Consider the following 17,772-nt stretch of genomic DNA (forward strand, 5'->3'; position numbering starts at 1 on the left):
TTTTTTGAAACACCTTACTGAGATTATTTATTATTTTTATGAATAAATGTAAGCATCATATTTTACTAGGATTATTGATGAAAAAATGGTGCCTACATTTGTTTATTTAAGTAATAAATAACTGAAGTAGGCTTTTACAAAAAAAAACGCTTCTGCAAAATATTTCATATGTGAGTTAGAATAGTTCTGCATTCAGCTGATGTAATATTTATGACTGACAAAGTCTAATGTGCACTATTTAACTCGGATCGTAATAGTCTACCTCCACCCTTCGCTATTGATATTTATATTATATTACATTTAAAATCAATGTATTGCAAGGCTAACTCGCAAAGCGTGACCTTTTGCTTTCCCGATAATTCAAAGCAGGACCATAAGATAACATATAGCGATGTAGTAAAATATTATAGGTACACTTTTTTATGTGCCACGTTATCACCATTCCAAAAATAAATTTCGTTTCTCATGGCACGATTGTGCAATAATTTTTTTTTTCCTTATATCTGTAAATGAGTGTATATAATAATCTGAATATAATATTTTTTATTTTAACAGTGGACTATAGAGATAAATTTTAGTACATTTAATGTAAAAAAATATCACATTTAACATGATCTCCTTACCCATAAAGCTCAAACGACACACAGCGACTTTAATATAGTATAAATAATATGCTTACAAAAACTTTCAGCTTCAGCTCGATATAATCTTTCCATCCATATTATGGCGTTTATAATAAAGAAAGCTCTTCTGAATGGCAGGAGAGGAACTGGTTTTATTTTAAAAAACGACGGAATTAGAAAAGTTTGGTACCGTAAATGTCAGGCATATTAGGTAAGGAACGCCCTCCCATCTGATGATGGAACCGAGGTATCGATTCATACGTCATTTATATGGCAAGACTGGTTTTGCGATTTTTTTATTATAAATAAATCCCTCGCGGAGAGGAATCATTTGATACATTTTGACTGATACTTCGTTAAATTTCTTTAGATATTTATTTATTTAAAAAAGACACATTGAGCACATAACAAATTATTAATTCAAGGCGTTCACAAAGTGACAAGAGCTCTAATACGCAACCGCATATTCTGTCCGTCCTATTTACATGGCCCAACCATTTTTGACAGCCCGAGTTGATGGTCTATATACGATGTACGTTCCCCTGTTCAAATTGTACACCACAGCACGCGTCGCTGAAATGAGCCCAACACTCTTTCCGTGTGTTTGGTCATGCATCAGCTCTCTGTGCCATACATTACTTTACTTTCCTAGTAATCCTTACTTTTATTTATTTATTTAAGAAAACAAAACATTACGTAACAAATCAAAATTCAGGACGTTGACAACATGCAAATTAAATTATAACAAATATTACTCTCACTAGAGAGAAGAAGAAAAAATAATAATAAAATAAAGTTTCAAATACAAAATCCAAAGTACATCATTGAAAATGTCTATGTCTTTAGGAAGCGCATTTACCAGTCTTGCGCCACTCGCTAATGGTACTCGTACCTGCGATTCTATTATATACACAAAACTGCTATCGGCTGCAATCGACGGTAGTTTTTTCATTCGCTGCTGACTAGATAATGATTTTTAATTACCACCTTTAAAATGCACGTTAATTACATCGATCGGCCACTTGGTCATTACGCGCCAGATGCGTCTTCAGCGTCCAAAGTATTAAACGGCTACAATATTCGATACAAAAAATATCCTTGATATGTGCCGATAGCAGTATTGTGTATAGAATAGATGCGCTGATAGACTTGACTCGAGGAAACTGTTCTGACCCAGAATAGGTCATGGCTGCGACCACTTAGGTAGTTGACAGGCGCATATATTGCTGTCTCAGTACAAGGATACACTGTTTGACAAAAACCTATTAAGAGAAAATGGGCACCAAAGTTTTGGATTCCATTAAGAGAGTAATTGAATATTTTTATAAAGTATTTGCATATTATTATTATGTAAATATCCTAAAAATTAATAATTTATCTACAATAATTATAAATAACCACCTTAAATTCATTTTGAAATTCAATTTAATATAATTTAATATAATAATAATATAAATATTTTATTTATATTTATAAAAATAATTTATTTGATATAAATACAAAGGATTTCAAGTTATACACATTTATATTTTTTATAAAATCGATGTTTTTTAAAATAGATAGAAAAAATATTAAAACTATGAATTTGTCAAAAATCGCTTAAGTGATGCCTAGAAAACTTAATAAACTAAATATTAATAATAAATATGACCATAAAATATATGTAATAATAGGGTGCGGACCGATAGAACAAATTCACATTTTATTACATTTTTTATAATTGTAAGTTTGTCTTTGACTTAAAATAAAAAATATTTTTATTTTTAATGTTTTCAAATACATATTTATACATTATTACAGTTGAAATTGTAAATTATCAAAAAAATGTCTCAAATTGCAAGCTTCGTATTTTTCCGCTAGGTGCCTCTTTAAAAAAGGCTCAATGAAGACTTCGCCTTAAGGGTTTTCTTTACGGCGCCATAATTGGAAACCATCCCTCGTGATAGTAGGCAAAAATGTTTCCAGAGCAGAAGCTCTACATCTGGTCTTATAAATATGTTTTATACTATCATTCTACGATGAATGATTTTTTTTCATATAAAAAAAATCTTAGATATATTGAGATTGGTATTATACACATAGTGACGTCCCAAGACAAAATGCCGCCCCTAGGCAGCGCACCCTATTTTTATACAGTATTTTTTATCATCTTTTTATCTCTTCACTATTTAAGAAATGTGTTGTGTGGATACAAAACTACAGAAAATATAGATATCACTAAAACATACAAAGTTCATCATCATCATCATCAGCCGGGGTCAATCCACTGCTGGATGAAGGCCTCCCCAAGCTTTCTCCAACTCTCTCGGTCCTGTGTCGTTCGCTGCCACGTATTTCCGCCGAACTTTACCAGTTCGTTAATCCAGCGGCTTTTAGGGCGACCCTGTGGCCGTTTCGTACCCCTTGGGTACCATTGGATGACGGCATTTGTCCAGCGGCCGTCCTTTCGGCGAGCAATGTGCCCCGCCCATCTCCATTTCAGCTGTTTGGCAACGTCTATTACATCGCGTACTCTTGTCTGCTTCCTAACCCATTTGTTTTTATTTTATATCTTGGTTTTATACAAAGTTAAATTATTTAAATATAGAAAGCGAGTAAACATAATATAACTTAGACATTTACCCAAATCACCAGAGCTGGGGTCTTATTAGGTTGATATTTCTGACACATTTGGTTTGTACTTATTATCAATACACAGATTTATTATTTTCACAGCATTTTTCCTATGCTATTATGTGCAACGCATAAACAAAGGAATTTTTTGCTATTTCTATATTATATAACAAATAATTCTCCTCGATTTTCCGCCCTTCGAGTAACTGCAGCCCCCAAGCGACGCTCAATCTGCCTACCCCCACGGGACGTCACTGCATACACATCTGTTACTTGCCGGGTATTCCTAACTAATTAAATTACCCGCTCAAATATTATACTTGCAAAAAATGCCATTTAAGATTTTCAAATTTAAAATTTCAAAAAGTCTTACTTACAAGTGTCTCATAATGTTATGCCAACTCCTTGAACTATACCTGATGATTTGATACGTATAAAAACAATATATATTTTTGCTAATATGTAAATAGTTGAATGAATTATTTATCGCAATGAATTAATCATACATAATATTACCATCTGATTAGTGTACACACTTTAGGAAAACACAAACTAAAAGAGATAAGAAAATGAATGAAAATTATCATTTTGTAACCGCAAAAACTAACTTATAGGTATTCCTCGTTTGAATTACCTATATAAACCAGTCGCTTGCGGAATTCAAAATCATTACACAACCGAATCCCATACAACAGTGTCGTGTAAACTAAATACTTTGATCATCTGAATCATCTCTGATTGCAAACACTTATGTAAAATACAAAGATCATTTTACTGACTCGTGTATTAAAATATTTATAGCCGTGTGTTAAAAGTTTCGGAAAATTCATTTTATTTCATTTTAAATCGTAATATTATATTATAAAAGACATGAAAATGTTAAAAATACCAGTTGTTGTTGTTCTTTTTGTGGTAGGATTTGCGGCTGCTTACAACGGTGGTAATAATCGTATTTCTGATAATATTCATTTTTCATCATCGAAACAGTCGCTTCATGGTAATCCAACATTTATTTTCATCCCTATATAGATAAATAATGTTACATCTAATAAATGCAAATTTTCTTATGTGTTTAAATTTTTAATACTATATTTTATGGCGATATCTTTACCTACCAGAGGCACCTAGCGAAAAAATATGAAGCTTGCAATTTGAGACATTTTTTTGATAATTTACAATTTCACTTGTATTAATTAATAAAAAGTATCTGAAAAAATTAAAAAGAAAAATATTTCTGAAGTCAAAGATAAACTTACAATTTAAAATAATAATGTTATACAATGTGAATTTGTCACAGGTCCCCATCTTATTATTACATATATTTTATGATCATAATTATTATTAAAATTTAGTTTATTAATTTTTCTATGCTTTCTCTTAAAGATTTTTGACTAATTCATTATTTTAATATATTTTTTATATTTATTTTAAAAAACATCGATTTTTATAAAAATATTAATGTGTATAAATTGAAATCCTTTCTTCCTTTGTGCCTCTGGTAGGTAAAGACATCGCCTTAACATTTTTACATTTTACATTTTTTTTTAATAGTTAATATTTTCGAAATTGATAATACACTTCATTAAAAGAGTTTTAACTTTCAATTTCTCCTTGTAAACTGACAAAAAAACTGCAAAATTGTAATAAATAACTACTAATAAGTAGTAACTACGTAATATTGTCATTGTGTCATTTATAAAACAAAAGACATCATAAATATTATTAAAACTAAATATCTATCAAGAAATTATCAATTGTGTACATATATTATCAACCACAGATCATTAAAATAAATTTACTATATTATATCATTTAGTTTCTTTATAAATATTTTTATAATACGATATTTAATTTAAATATATTATTTCATTATACTTATTGGACTTAACTAAATCATTTTTTTCGATAACAAAAGTAATCATTTTCTTTAAAAATATCTATTTTCTGCATATTAACTTTATTATAAACTGTATTATTATATACATACATAATAAGAAAAGTTTCAAACCTGTTTACTGTCATGATAAGTTTTTTGTGTTTAGTCGGAATGTTATTAATAGAATTGTGCAACATTTATTTTATTATGCGAAACATATTATTTAAACAACGGCCATGTTTCTTTTATTTTTAAATATTGGTGTATTATAATTTAACAAGATTTTAATAACTAATTCGATGTGTATTTTTATTTAAAAATATCAAGAGTCAATTAATGCAAATTAACTTCAAATTCAACGCCGATTTGATTTGTCATTCGATTAGAAAACGACAGAAAAATTTCAAATTGTTCACAAAGTGTTAAAAAATACTAAAAATTATTTTATTTAATATTTTTCAGTTGGAAGCCCATGTCACGCGAAAGACTATACTTGGGGGACGTGCGTTTTAGCAAAGAACTGCCCCGAAGTATATGAGTAAGAATATTATATTTTTAAATAAATTTTAATTCTAAAACTATACGATTAAGATTATTGTAAAAAAACGGATTGTCTCTTTATACTGGTGTAGTGTAAAATAGGTATTGAATCATTGCAAACATACAGTCTGAATATAACCATATTAATTTTTCTATCACTTATAATTTAAAAAAAAAACTATTAACTTATAAAACATGTATTTCATTCATAAAGTAAACATTTTTAGTTTGATTATGACATATTATTTATCTACTTTTTAAATGTGCTAATTTACCCAGCTCAGTGATATTTTTTTTATAAAATGACTATCGTGAATTACCGCTGATTAAAAACGCTTTGGAAATATTATGTCAATACATAGGTAATAATAAGTTTGCCGTGGGCAGCTAGTGTGTTTACAGCAATACGTATTTATCACTACTTACTATGCATAACGCATTTTCCCAGGTATTACCTATAATGGAAAAGGAAATTCCTTTACTAAATCAATGTAGACCATAATAATATCACCCACATTTTTCAATTCAATAATTAATTGTAGTCAAATATTCCAAACCGTAATAATTATAATATTATACTAACTCTAATTTCATAATACAGCATAGATACAGCATACAGCGACATTTTTTTCTTTTCACTTTTTCAAAACAATAATAACATTTATATCCATAATAAGGTATAACTTTGGGTAATGCGTGAAGATAATAAAATAATACGTCTAAATCAAAATAACGCCCACACAATAAAATTGTCATTATTCATAAAACCACCATAGACAAAGTTAAAAAAAAAAGTAGCGAAATAGTATCTGTACAAGTGCATGGACTCACTGGCACCAATGCTGTGTAAATTAAACTATCGCTACAATAACTATATACACGTAAAAGTGCTGCTGACTGTCTCGCTAATCTCATTCTTCAAGCATAATAGCGCCTGTACACATGCATAGAATTACTGTCGGCAATTGTGCTTATTTTAAACTCTCATGACAATAACTGTTTACACGTAAAAGTGCTGACTGTCTCTCCAATCTCATTCTTTAAGAGTAAGCGAGACGCGAGGTTGTCATTTTATACTACTATCTGACAGGTCGTATTGAAAATTGGAGCTCAAAATGAGTAGTTCGTTTTTTTACCGGCATGTTCTCTATCGCTATCTCGCTATCTATCGCTCTACTGCGCAGGCGCAGATCGAAAATAATCTACTTGCGCGCAATAAATCATCACAATTTGGAATCTTCCAATCTTGTTTGATTTATGCACGCAATCTTGCCAACTGCAGGATAATATATATTTCCCCATACATTTTCTAACTGTGCACAGTACATCCATGCACGTGTAAACGGGGTGTAAAGCCGAGTACTCATTAGCGAGCCGTAACTGTAACCGTTCTGTTGTGTTCTATGGTGTTATTTGATAGGTTGTGAAAATCGGTCAAACGTCAAAATACTCTGTACGATGTAGTTCGTTTTTGCCGTCATGTTCGCCACTATCGTTCTACTGCGCATTTTTTCGCGTAAAAAATTAGAAGCTGCTAAACTTTTTTGATCCATTCATGCTATCTTGCAACTTTCACGATAATACTTGAGGTGTCTGGAAACAAAAACGGCAGTTTTTTTTAAATTGATAAAAACAAAAATGGAATTGTTCACCAGCTGCCACCAGAATATTGCCGTTTTTGTTTCTACCGATTTTTAAAAACTTCCGCTTTTGTTTCCAGACACCTCACTTGTTCACACGTGCATTTTATTATTATGGCCGCGACAATAAGTAATGTCAGCGGTAAATCCATGAACGCGTAAACATGGTATTATGTTGATCCCATATTTTCTATATTATGTTATTTACAGTCGATTTTTGTTTATTTTTCAGACAAGTAAAAGCTCGGAGGACTCACAATAATCCAAGGTGTGGATTTGAGGGTTATGACGAAGTTGTCTGCTGTTCCCAGAAATCTTTATATGATGGTAAATTATATACAAAATAATTTTTTTAAATATCAATCATTTTTGTAAACATCCCATAATTAAGAGATTGAAAGTTGCTTTTTTCAAAGACAATTTTATAACAAAGAAGTTGCATTTGAAGCAATTGGTTTCATACTCGGTTACTTTCATATTCCGCGATTTTGAGATAATCGCAAAAAAACCATCAAGTTTATTTATTTTTTTATAATTTCAGAAAGAATATTTTTTTTCGAAAACATATTAATTAGTAAATAATTTAAAAAAGGTTCACAGATAAATAAATAACATAAGAGTCATTCAAATCATTAAACAACCGTGTTCAACAAAATGATTGAAAATTTATTTAAAAAAAAAAAACAAAAAAATAAGCTAATGACAGCAGTGCAATCCACTTGATACACTGATTAATGCAATTTTACCAATAAATGAATATTAATTAAATTTGAAGATTGACACTTGAGACAACTGGCTTTGAAGCCGATAATTGTATTACTTGTGATATTGTATACATGCATACTTCTTGTGCCAGAATGTCAGATAATTAATTTTGTTGCTCTGCTATAATTATGTAATAAATACTTACAACCGGTTAAAAATAATGTTACAATATAATACAACATGGTTAAAATAATTATTAAAGCAGTAAAGAATAACCACTATGATCTTGTTTTGTTAAAACAATAAATTAATAAATTAGTTTCCTTGTAACGTAGTAACAAGGTTCATCAAGACGTATCGAAGAGATTAAATATTTTATATTTTCCGACTTATACGCGGTGTAAATGGAAACGCTTCCACTCTTGGTAGTAGTGACTTGTGTCTCCTTGACAATAATTTTATTATCTTAGATATCGGGAATATCCCTTGTTTGTTCTCCCAAGGTACAGAACTAACCTACCATTGATAATGCCAATTAGAAGCACAATAAAGGTTCAAATATATTATGATGCACGTCGCGTACTATCGCGTGACGTCACAGTAAGCTGCCGCTACAGGAAAAAAGTTTGTAATGACGTTTTTCTTGATGTTTAAAATGTTATTAGACTAATCTGCCGAAATCACCAAAATAACAATAAGGTCACCTAACGCGTACCGCACTGCGTCGACACCCGCATGACTCAATGAACTTTTTTTTTTATCATTTTCTACATGCTTACACATGTTCGTTTTTTTACCGGCAGGTTCGCCATTATCGTTCTACTGCGCATGCGCTGATTTTACTTGTGCATTAAAATTCAGAAGCTTACAAAATTTCACGTAATCTTGCCAACTGCAGGTTTACCCATACAGTTTTTTAATGTGAACAGTAAATCCATAAGCGTGTACAGGCGCTATATTTCCAATAATATCCACATTTGAAGCGCCTAGTTTCAAAAGCCCCTAAAACGATTTTTGGTAATTCTGAGAAAAATGAGAATAACGATTTTAGGTAGTTTTGAGAAAAATTATAAAAAATCATATCTATTAAATCTGTGAAGTTTATGTATTTATTTTTTAATTCGTTACATTCTAAAGAGTGTTTTGGCTTTCCATTTTAGGGGTATTTGAAAAGCACACCTAACCATTTTAGCGGGTTTTTAAATTTACCCTAATTTTTGATCATACGTATTGACGGTTTTTGGTGTTTTTTAAAGTTCAATCGTTGGCCATGATATAGGTAACAAAAATATCCGTTTTAAATACATATTTAACTCAAAAAAAAATTAAAACAGTTTTAGTGGCTTTTGAAGCTAGGCGCTTCATTTTCTTGATGCTGTATTTATTTTATTTGTATTTATGTTTTAGTATATCTAAATGAAATCGATGGATCTACGGGGACAACCACACCATTTCATACAACTAAAAAGAATGTCGCTGTAACAAAACCAAATTCCCAAAAACTGACCAGAAAATCAGACATAGGTAAAACTCAACATTTATTTCACAATCTATCATTACTATTGGCTTCCGCCATAAGAGCTAAGAGATGAAAATATAATTATGCTAAAAGCTGTAACGTTTTCTGATCACTTCAAACTGCCGTTTCGATTTTTTTCGTATTCGCAGTTCAAAATTCGGCACACAAGTGAGAATGCCGTGGCAATACATTCTTGTAATTGATTTGCCATGAACGATTTCCAGATTAATATATATAAAAAAAAAACAATGATATCGTTTATCTACTTTTCGGGATAATATAATTTAACAACAATCATCGATGAATTCTGACGAATACTGTATGTAATTATTAATTAATATGTTTATTTTTCTACAGCCTGCGAGAAATATGTCGCGGATAAACCTTCGCCTGTGTCCACAATGATAATTGCAGGGACAGAAGCATACCTGGGTGAATTTTCGCATATGGTAAGCATAAAATAACATAGTGACTGCTTAATCTGCAAACCAGCTAACTGCACTTTTGACTAAAAATGATATTTTGATGGCAATTTATTATAAAGTATGTTTTCTATGGTCACACAAAATTTCAAACTCCTAAACCTATAAATAAATGCATTATCGTTCTTCACACACAACAACCAATTACAGGTGCCAAATTTCCAATATCGTAAATGGAACAACTCTGCTCTGTATAATATAAATTTCCTTTATATATATATAAGGGAAGCTAAAATCGTGTATTAATTCATAGTGCAGCTTATTTGTAAAAAATACAAGTGTATTTTTGGAATTATTAAAATCCGCTCGATAGTTTAATAATTATTAAGTTTTTTCTCCTTCCTGAACAATTTGCCTAAATGGAGTTAGCCGGCTTGTACATTAAGCAGTCGATAGACTCCTACTAACCTCTTAAAACAATTGCACAATAATTGTGATGTTATTTTTGCAAAACAAATGCGTACCAACTGAATAAAATTATTTAAATATAAACAAAATATTTACATTTGTATTATTATACCTTCTTCTGTGGATGCATTATTCATTGTAATTTATAGAAATTTCGTTTTCACTTTCAAAACGTTACCAACACAACAACGCTGGGTGATTTATGGTACATATAATATGTTATATTCCATATTTTGGGCATTCACTGTGGTTTCCTGGAGAAAACAGTTACATTGATGATTAACCGGGTGACTTTATTTGCAATCGTTATATTATTCAAATCAATCGTTTGTTTATTTTATTCTTACCACAATATACACCCAGATAGCTTGATATTAATATATTGTATGGTGTTTTCAGTATATTCCTGACCTGACATATTATTATTTACTAGTAGCGTGTTATGACTTTTCCATATAGGGATGCTGTCAGCAAAATAAACATATTAATACAGTATTTACTTAAAATTAATAATAATATGGAAACATTAGAAAAACATAGTTAAGTGAAATTCAACATACAATTGCACCAATAATACGTCATATTTATTATCATAATATTATATACACTGTTATTTGTATAATGATACCAATTCTATTACGAATTAGCCGACAGCTCAATTGAAAAAAATCATATAGGCTTTTTAAAAGTGAATATTTCCATAATCTTCACTACCTAAATTCTACAGCTACTACCTTCCGCGCATCTATTCTATACACAATACTGCTTTCGGCCTTTACGGCAGCTAAATAGGGTAGGAAAGTAACCAAGTACTAGCACTTATTGTAACAATTACAATAAATTAGTTGTAATTGTTACAATAAGTGCTATGTTTTAACAGCACCTCTCTTGACTGTGATAAATTTTATAGTAAGATAAACAGTTTTGACAGTTCAGACGCCTAACTTATTGTAAGTGTTACAATATGTGTTAATATTTCGATACTTTCTTATCCTATTTAGCTGCCGTAAAGGCAGAAAGCAGTCTTGTGTATAGAATAGATGCGCATAGGTGCCCATTGACAAGCAAGGGTGGATTGGTATTTTTTTGTAAATACGAATTCAGATATATTTTTTATTATTATTAACAATATTTTTTCAGGTTAATTTGGGTTACCCTGATGACGCAGCTGGAGGCATCATGTTCAATTGCGGGGGCACACTCATTTCGGACCAGTACATTTTGACAGCTGCGCATTGTGTCGTTGAGAAAAGCGGATTGTAAGATTTTTTTTTATTTTTATTATAATAAGTAATACCAAATAGGACTCTGTGATAATTATCTAAAATTATCATTGTATATTATTATGCATTTTGAATTTCCAATGCATTGAAATATTTCATCCGTTAGAGCTCCCAAATCGTGGGAATGTTTTTTCTCTTAAAAGAAAGTAAAAAAGGAAAATTCTCATTTTCAAATGACCATATTATGGGATAAATAAATCTTCGATGGCTTCCTATTTTTTCTATGGCGAAAATCAATCCAGGCAATTTTAAATGGTCTTTATTTGATTCCAGTTTATTTTAAATTTTCGATTATAATTTGAGTGATTCACAACCATAGTGAACCAAGTCCATTCTGGTTATTTTGAGTGAGCTAGGTTCAAAAGTAATTAATTAGTAAGTATTTCTAATTCTGTACGGGTATGATTGCAATTCTGAAGTGTTATTTGGTGTACATTTAAGTTCTTATGTAAGGGAAATCATACCCATAATCATACATAATATATACCTAAGTTGAGGCATGGTCTAAAAAGATCGTGGCTAGGCGTTGCGCGGATTGTGGGTCGCGGATGCAAATGTCGCATGCCAAACGAAATATAATTTGTCATATAAATCCAACATACGTCCAAAATTTCGTCGCGCCTATAGTTGAAAATTATTTGCCGTTTCACTGAAGTATCGTCTTAAATACTCAAATATTATATTTGAATCTAGCTTACTCAAAAATAACCAGAATTGACTCGGTTCACAATGGTTGTGAAACACTCATTTTTCAATGAACATTTTTTTGTCGTGGGGAATTTTTTTTATGATTAAATAATAATTTTTAATGTTGGAAATATAACATAAACAAATAATTTTAAATCACATATTTTTCATGTAGGTATTTCTAATTGGAAATTATATTGTCAAATGATTTACAACCCTCCCCCCCATAGATAATGGACTATTGCGTAGAGGTGACGGTATTTTAAAACGAAGTAAATTATTGTGCTCACGATGGCCGAACGACGAAGTCATGGATCTCGTTTCAAATCCCCGGGTCTGGAAAATTCACATGTGTGATCTTACCGAGCGCATCGAGTTCAACAAGTGGCTAACATTGATTTCTCGTAAAATAAAATAAAAAAATCTCCTAAGGGGGATCCTTATACCAACAGATGCACCTGGCGGAAAAATACGACACTTGCAATTTGAGACATTTTTTTGATAATTTATAATTTCAACTGTATTAATTAAGCTTCTATTTTGGGACCATACCTAAAATAGAATTTGATATACCTACATAAAAAAGGTTATACACATTTATATTTTTATAAAAATCGATGTTTTTAAATGCTTACTTTTCAAATGCATATTAACACGTTAATTACAAAATTAATTAAAAGGGCCCGTAAGCATTGTGTTAAAACGATAAATTAAGTTCAAAATTCTAAACATTAAAAATTTTAAACTTAAACTAAATTTTAATAATAAATATACTTAATCATAAAAATAACGTAACCTATGAACCAAATATGTAACGAATTCACATTTTTTTTACAATTGTAAGTTTATCTTTGACTAAAAAAAAAATATTTTTAATGTTTTCAGATACATATTTATTAATTAATACAGCTGAAATTGTTAATAATCAAAAATAATTCTCAAATTGCAAGCTTCGTATTTTTCCGCTAGGTTTTCTGTTGGCATATATGATCCCCCTTATGCAACCTTCCCCATATGCTCCGGTTAGAATTGAAAATGTTAATTAACTTTTTTTTCATTATTTTTCGTTTCAGCAATCCCCCGACGGTCATTCGCGTCGGAATTGTCGATATGGAGGGCGATGACAGCAGAAGTGATACAGATTATTTGATATCTGAGATTATCCCACACCCGAACTACACAGTCAGTCGGAATTACAACGATATAGCTCTATTAAGGTATGCCACAACAATACCAAAAATATACATACATCTGATTGCGTTGATGTCTCTTTGTCGACATTCAATTATAAATTTCATCGTTAAAGAATAAAACTATTATCATAGACGCAAACCAATAAATTATCTTTGTCTTTTAATATAATTAGTTTGATATAGTATTAATAGATGGCAATATAATATTGTTTTAAAAATTTAATGGTTGGTAGATGGCAGTATTGATTTAAATTTTTGTTATCAATTAAAGCAGTTTAATATGGCTGATAATAATGTCATACGTATCCGAGAATGTTCTGTGCAAATTGACCCAAATGAAAATTTAACAGATTTTTTATTTATTTTTATTTTCTGAGACCCTTGCCATTTTAAACTACCTAGTACATTATACTAATGAATATACGTCTACCACTGTAGATTTTAGACGCTAATATTCAATTATTTTTAGGAATATAACATTTTGGCACATAACATTATTTACTGATACATTATTTTTATCCACAGATTAAATCGTTCAATTGTAGAAAGCTCCTTCGCTTATCCGGCTTGCCTTGGTACTGACACAAGAGATCCTGATGACGTCATGTCCATCACTGGCTGGGGTACAATAGATTTGAAAAGTAAGTAGACACAATGTGTACACTTAAATATTTAAAATAAAAGACAAACGAAACAACTGCTATTTCAATAATTAAAATAATAGAAATTCAAATTTAGAACACAAATTTTCCACTCTACCTCATTCAATATAAAGCTCGAATCAAATTGAAGTGCATGTCGTCTGCATATTGCCTACTGTCACGCTGTCGCGGCGACAATGGTTTCGTCATTTTGCATAATATTTTGAACGATCACCATCTCTGTAAATTGACACTGATGAAGAGTACCAACTATAATGTATTAGTAATTTGAATTATTATTAATTATTCACGCTAATTTCAATTATTTTTGACAGTGTCTACGTGTGCGTGCGTTAAAACTACTTGCGACATGATATCCATAGATAATATTTTGAACATAACCCAACCTGCAGAACATAGATAATAGTTATTAACATTATTATAGAAAATAAGCTAAAAACAAAACAAAAAAGCGTGATTTTGACATGACAGTCAAAATGTGTATAATAAGTGTATAATAAAAACGTTCATTGAGTCATGCAGATGTCGATGTAGTGCAGTTCAATATGAGGTGACCTCATTGTTGTTCTGGTGATTTCGGCAGATTTTGCTAACTGACAATGTTCATTTAAAGGTTCAAAATGTGCTACGGAATGGGAGCATCAATCTGATAACATTTCAAACATCGAGAAAAACGACATTACACACTTTTCCCATAGCGGCAGCTTACTATGACCTAACGTGATAGTAGGCGACATGCACCTCAATTTGATCAGAACTTAAACCACAAAATGGCGCGTCTACGACGATTAGCTCTTGTTCATTGACAGATTGAGAGTTTAATTAAACATAATGATTGATATTAATGGTGTTTTTTCATTGTAGAGGTAGGCAAGAGCAGGTATTTGTTGAAAGCAAATGTCACCGCTGTGCCACTTGCCGAATGCATCAACACGCACAAGGCCTGGAAGAGGATTCCGAATGGATTGAACGTCAACCAACTTTGCGCGAAGGACAGTAAATCGGACACATGCCAGGTAAGTTATCTATAAATTATTATGCTATAAATCTTCCAGTATTAGTTTGGTGTAGGTACTTCAAGTCGGCTGTGATCTACTTATCCAGTATGCATACCGGCAGTGATAATATATAAGTATAACACTCTCCCAGTGTTATTCTTCAATTTGAACAAACGTACTATGATATTTGGCTGTGAATGCTGAGTCGTTATAAATTATACAACACTAATACGGATACAGTCGAACTTGGTTATTACGAGGAAGATGGGACCGACTGAATTTGCTCGTTATAAGCATTACTCGTTATATAACATTTTTCGCGCCACGTTCTATTTAAGCATAGAACATAAAAAATTTGAAAGCCATTGTAAAAATCCCCGAAACAAGCATGGCATTCATAAATTACAAAAGAAATTGTTTATTGTAATGAAGTGCTGAGCCGCCAGCGCCTTCACAAAGCTTGGATGTTTTACATGCAATTTCAACCAGATGCATGGATACTTTTTCAATGTTGTCGGTGAAAACACCAATTAGGTATTTAGACACTTAACTAGTGTCATAAACGTAATCCGATCCCGGCGGCATCAGATTGTATAGCTTAGGGTGGAAAATGTTGTTTTTAAACGATCGACACATTAACACGATTTTCTCGGAATAGCCGAGAAGTAGCTCGTTATAAAAGTGAATAAATGTATAGATAAAATCATAAACTAAAATGTCAACGAATTTTTTCTCGCTACATTCGAGATCTCGCTATTTCCGTGATCATAATAACCAAGTTCGACTGTAATTGTCTTTCACTATCACAAAAAATACTCAATTTCCTATTAGTTATGGAAATGATAAGTTTTATTCTTCTTTTGGGCACTCATCGTCACAAAATTCTCTTACTGAGTGTCTGTAAGATGAAACTACACCTCAGTTTAATGCATGGAGATCACATATTATTTCTCTCACTCATGTGGCAGGCCATGAATGATAAAATACGAATCAAGTTATACGAAAAGATCAATGAATCAAACAGCTTTGTACGTGTGTGCATACAGCACCAGGGTTGTTTACTTATCGTGTTTCTTACCAGATCTAGCATTTTTTGATAGGCATATAGCTTGCAAAAATGCATCTAGCTTGTGGCGTTTTGTGATACCTCAAACAGCTTTAAATATGCTGAAAATACGATAGATATTTGTTTATATAATTTCAGGCATATCCACTTTCTGACCATCAAATAGGTAGGTACTCAATGAATGTAGGTCGGTACATGAGAAATAAAACAACTTAATATAGTAGGTGTCAATTTCATTGAAATTCGTATATATTTTTATAGTGCGGTACATATTGAATGTATACAGATAATAGGATAGAATGGGATTTTGTAGATAAGTTTCTTGGAAAATATAGTGTGAATTTTTTTCCGTGGATTATAGCCAATTATTTTTCAAATTTTTCGCTTTTCTCGATAGGCTAAAAAAGTTATTGGTTTCGTTTTTGGTAGAGAAAATTTAATTTTCACAAAATCTAGCGTTTGTTCCTGCCAAATAGCTTATTTTCATACCCCGTCTGGCATGTTTTGCTCAATGACAGTTGGCAACACTGTAGAGAAATGTTTCTTAACCTTTTTACATCAGGGGACCACAAAAAAATAAAAAAATGTTTTGCGGACTATCAACATTGGAATAAAACAATAAATATTTACATTTACACTATTTTTGAACCAATTGTCGAAATATAATACAACTCCTCGTCAAGTGTTGGTTTCTAGGTAACTATTTTTGAACTGCAGATAATTTTTGCGGCCCACCCAAAAATCTCCGCGGACCAACGGTTAATAAACTATGCTGTAGACTGTAGAGCACATGTAACCACGTTGCAATTGTTACGTTTTCTGACAACAGCTGAGATGGGTTTTCCCTGGAAAACACGCAACGTAAACAGCGGCAGGCCTTTGCTTGTTGTCTCTTATTATTTCTGTAGGTATTAGAATATAATATAGTCGATTTAATGTACGGGTTCTGGATTACAGTAATGCAATTGACACTTAGTGCATGACCAAATACTGTCTCGTCTTCCAGATATACAAGTAGCTCCAACATTTTTGAGAAACGCCAACACGAAACATTCTAATTTTTATTTAACGATTTCAGGGAGATTCTGGCGGTCCACTTCAAATCCAATACACCGAGTTCGTGCATAAAGTCGTTGGAGTGACGTCTTTCGGAAAAGCATGTGGCCCTGGAATGACGGGCGTCTATGCGAGGGTTTCCAGCTATCTGGATTGGATTGAAAATATCGTATGGCCTTGAAAACCATAGATAACGTGGCAGCGCAACGGGAGCAATAAAGAATATATTTGATACAGCTTAAAAACATCACTTAATTAATAATATTTATTGTGATATTTTAACATTTTAGTGTAGGGATAAAGTAAAAGTAATATCGATATAGCTTCATTATATTATATAGTGTCTTCTATTTGAAGTTATGAAGCCCCTAGTTTCAAAACCCCTTAAAATGATTGTAGGTAGTTTTGAGAAAAATGAAAA

The 17,772-nt window shown here is 31.4% G+C and overlaps 1 protein-coding gene across 1 annotated transcript; it reads left to right on the forward strand.

The window, feature by feature from the left end:
• The first annotated feature begins 7,546 nt into the window (after positions 1-7,546).
• LOC147073527 (serine protease persephone-like) lies at positions 7,547-17,532 on the forward strand. Its single transcript, XM_085944652.1, has 8 exons — positions 7,547-7,619; positions 9,405-9,521; positions 9,874-9,965; positions 11,547-11,665; positions 13,450-13,593; positions 14,095-14,210; positions 15,096-15,247; positions 17,374-17,532. The coding sequence occupies exons 3-8, from the start codon at positions 9,918-9,920 to the stop codon at positions 17,530-17,532; spliced, it is 738 nt and encodes a 245-aa protein (XP_085800778.1). The 5' UTR covers positions 7,547-7,619; positions 9,405-9,521; positions 9,874-9,917.
• The last annotated feature ends 240 nt before the right edge of the window (positions 17,533-17,772 follow it).

This window comes from Rhyacophila brunnea, unplaced genomic scaffold, assembly GCF_057557595.1.
Source record: "Rhyacophila brunnea isolate RB1 unplaced genomic scaffold, BYU_Rbru_1.0 scaffold_17, whole genome shotgun sequence".
Classification (NCBI taxonomy): Eukaryota; Metazoa; Arthropoda; class Insecta; order Trichoptera; family Rhyacophilidae; genus Rhyacophila; species Rhyacophila brunnea.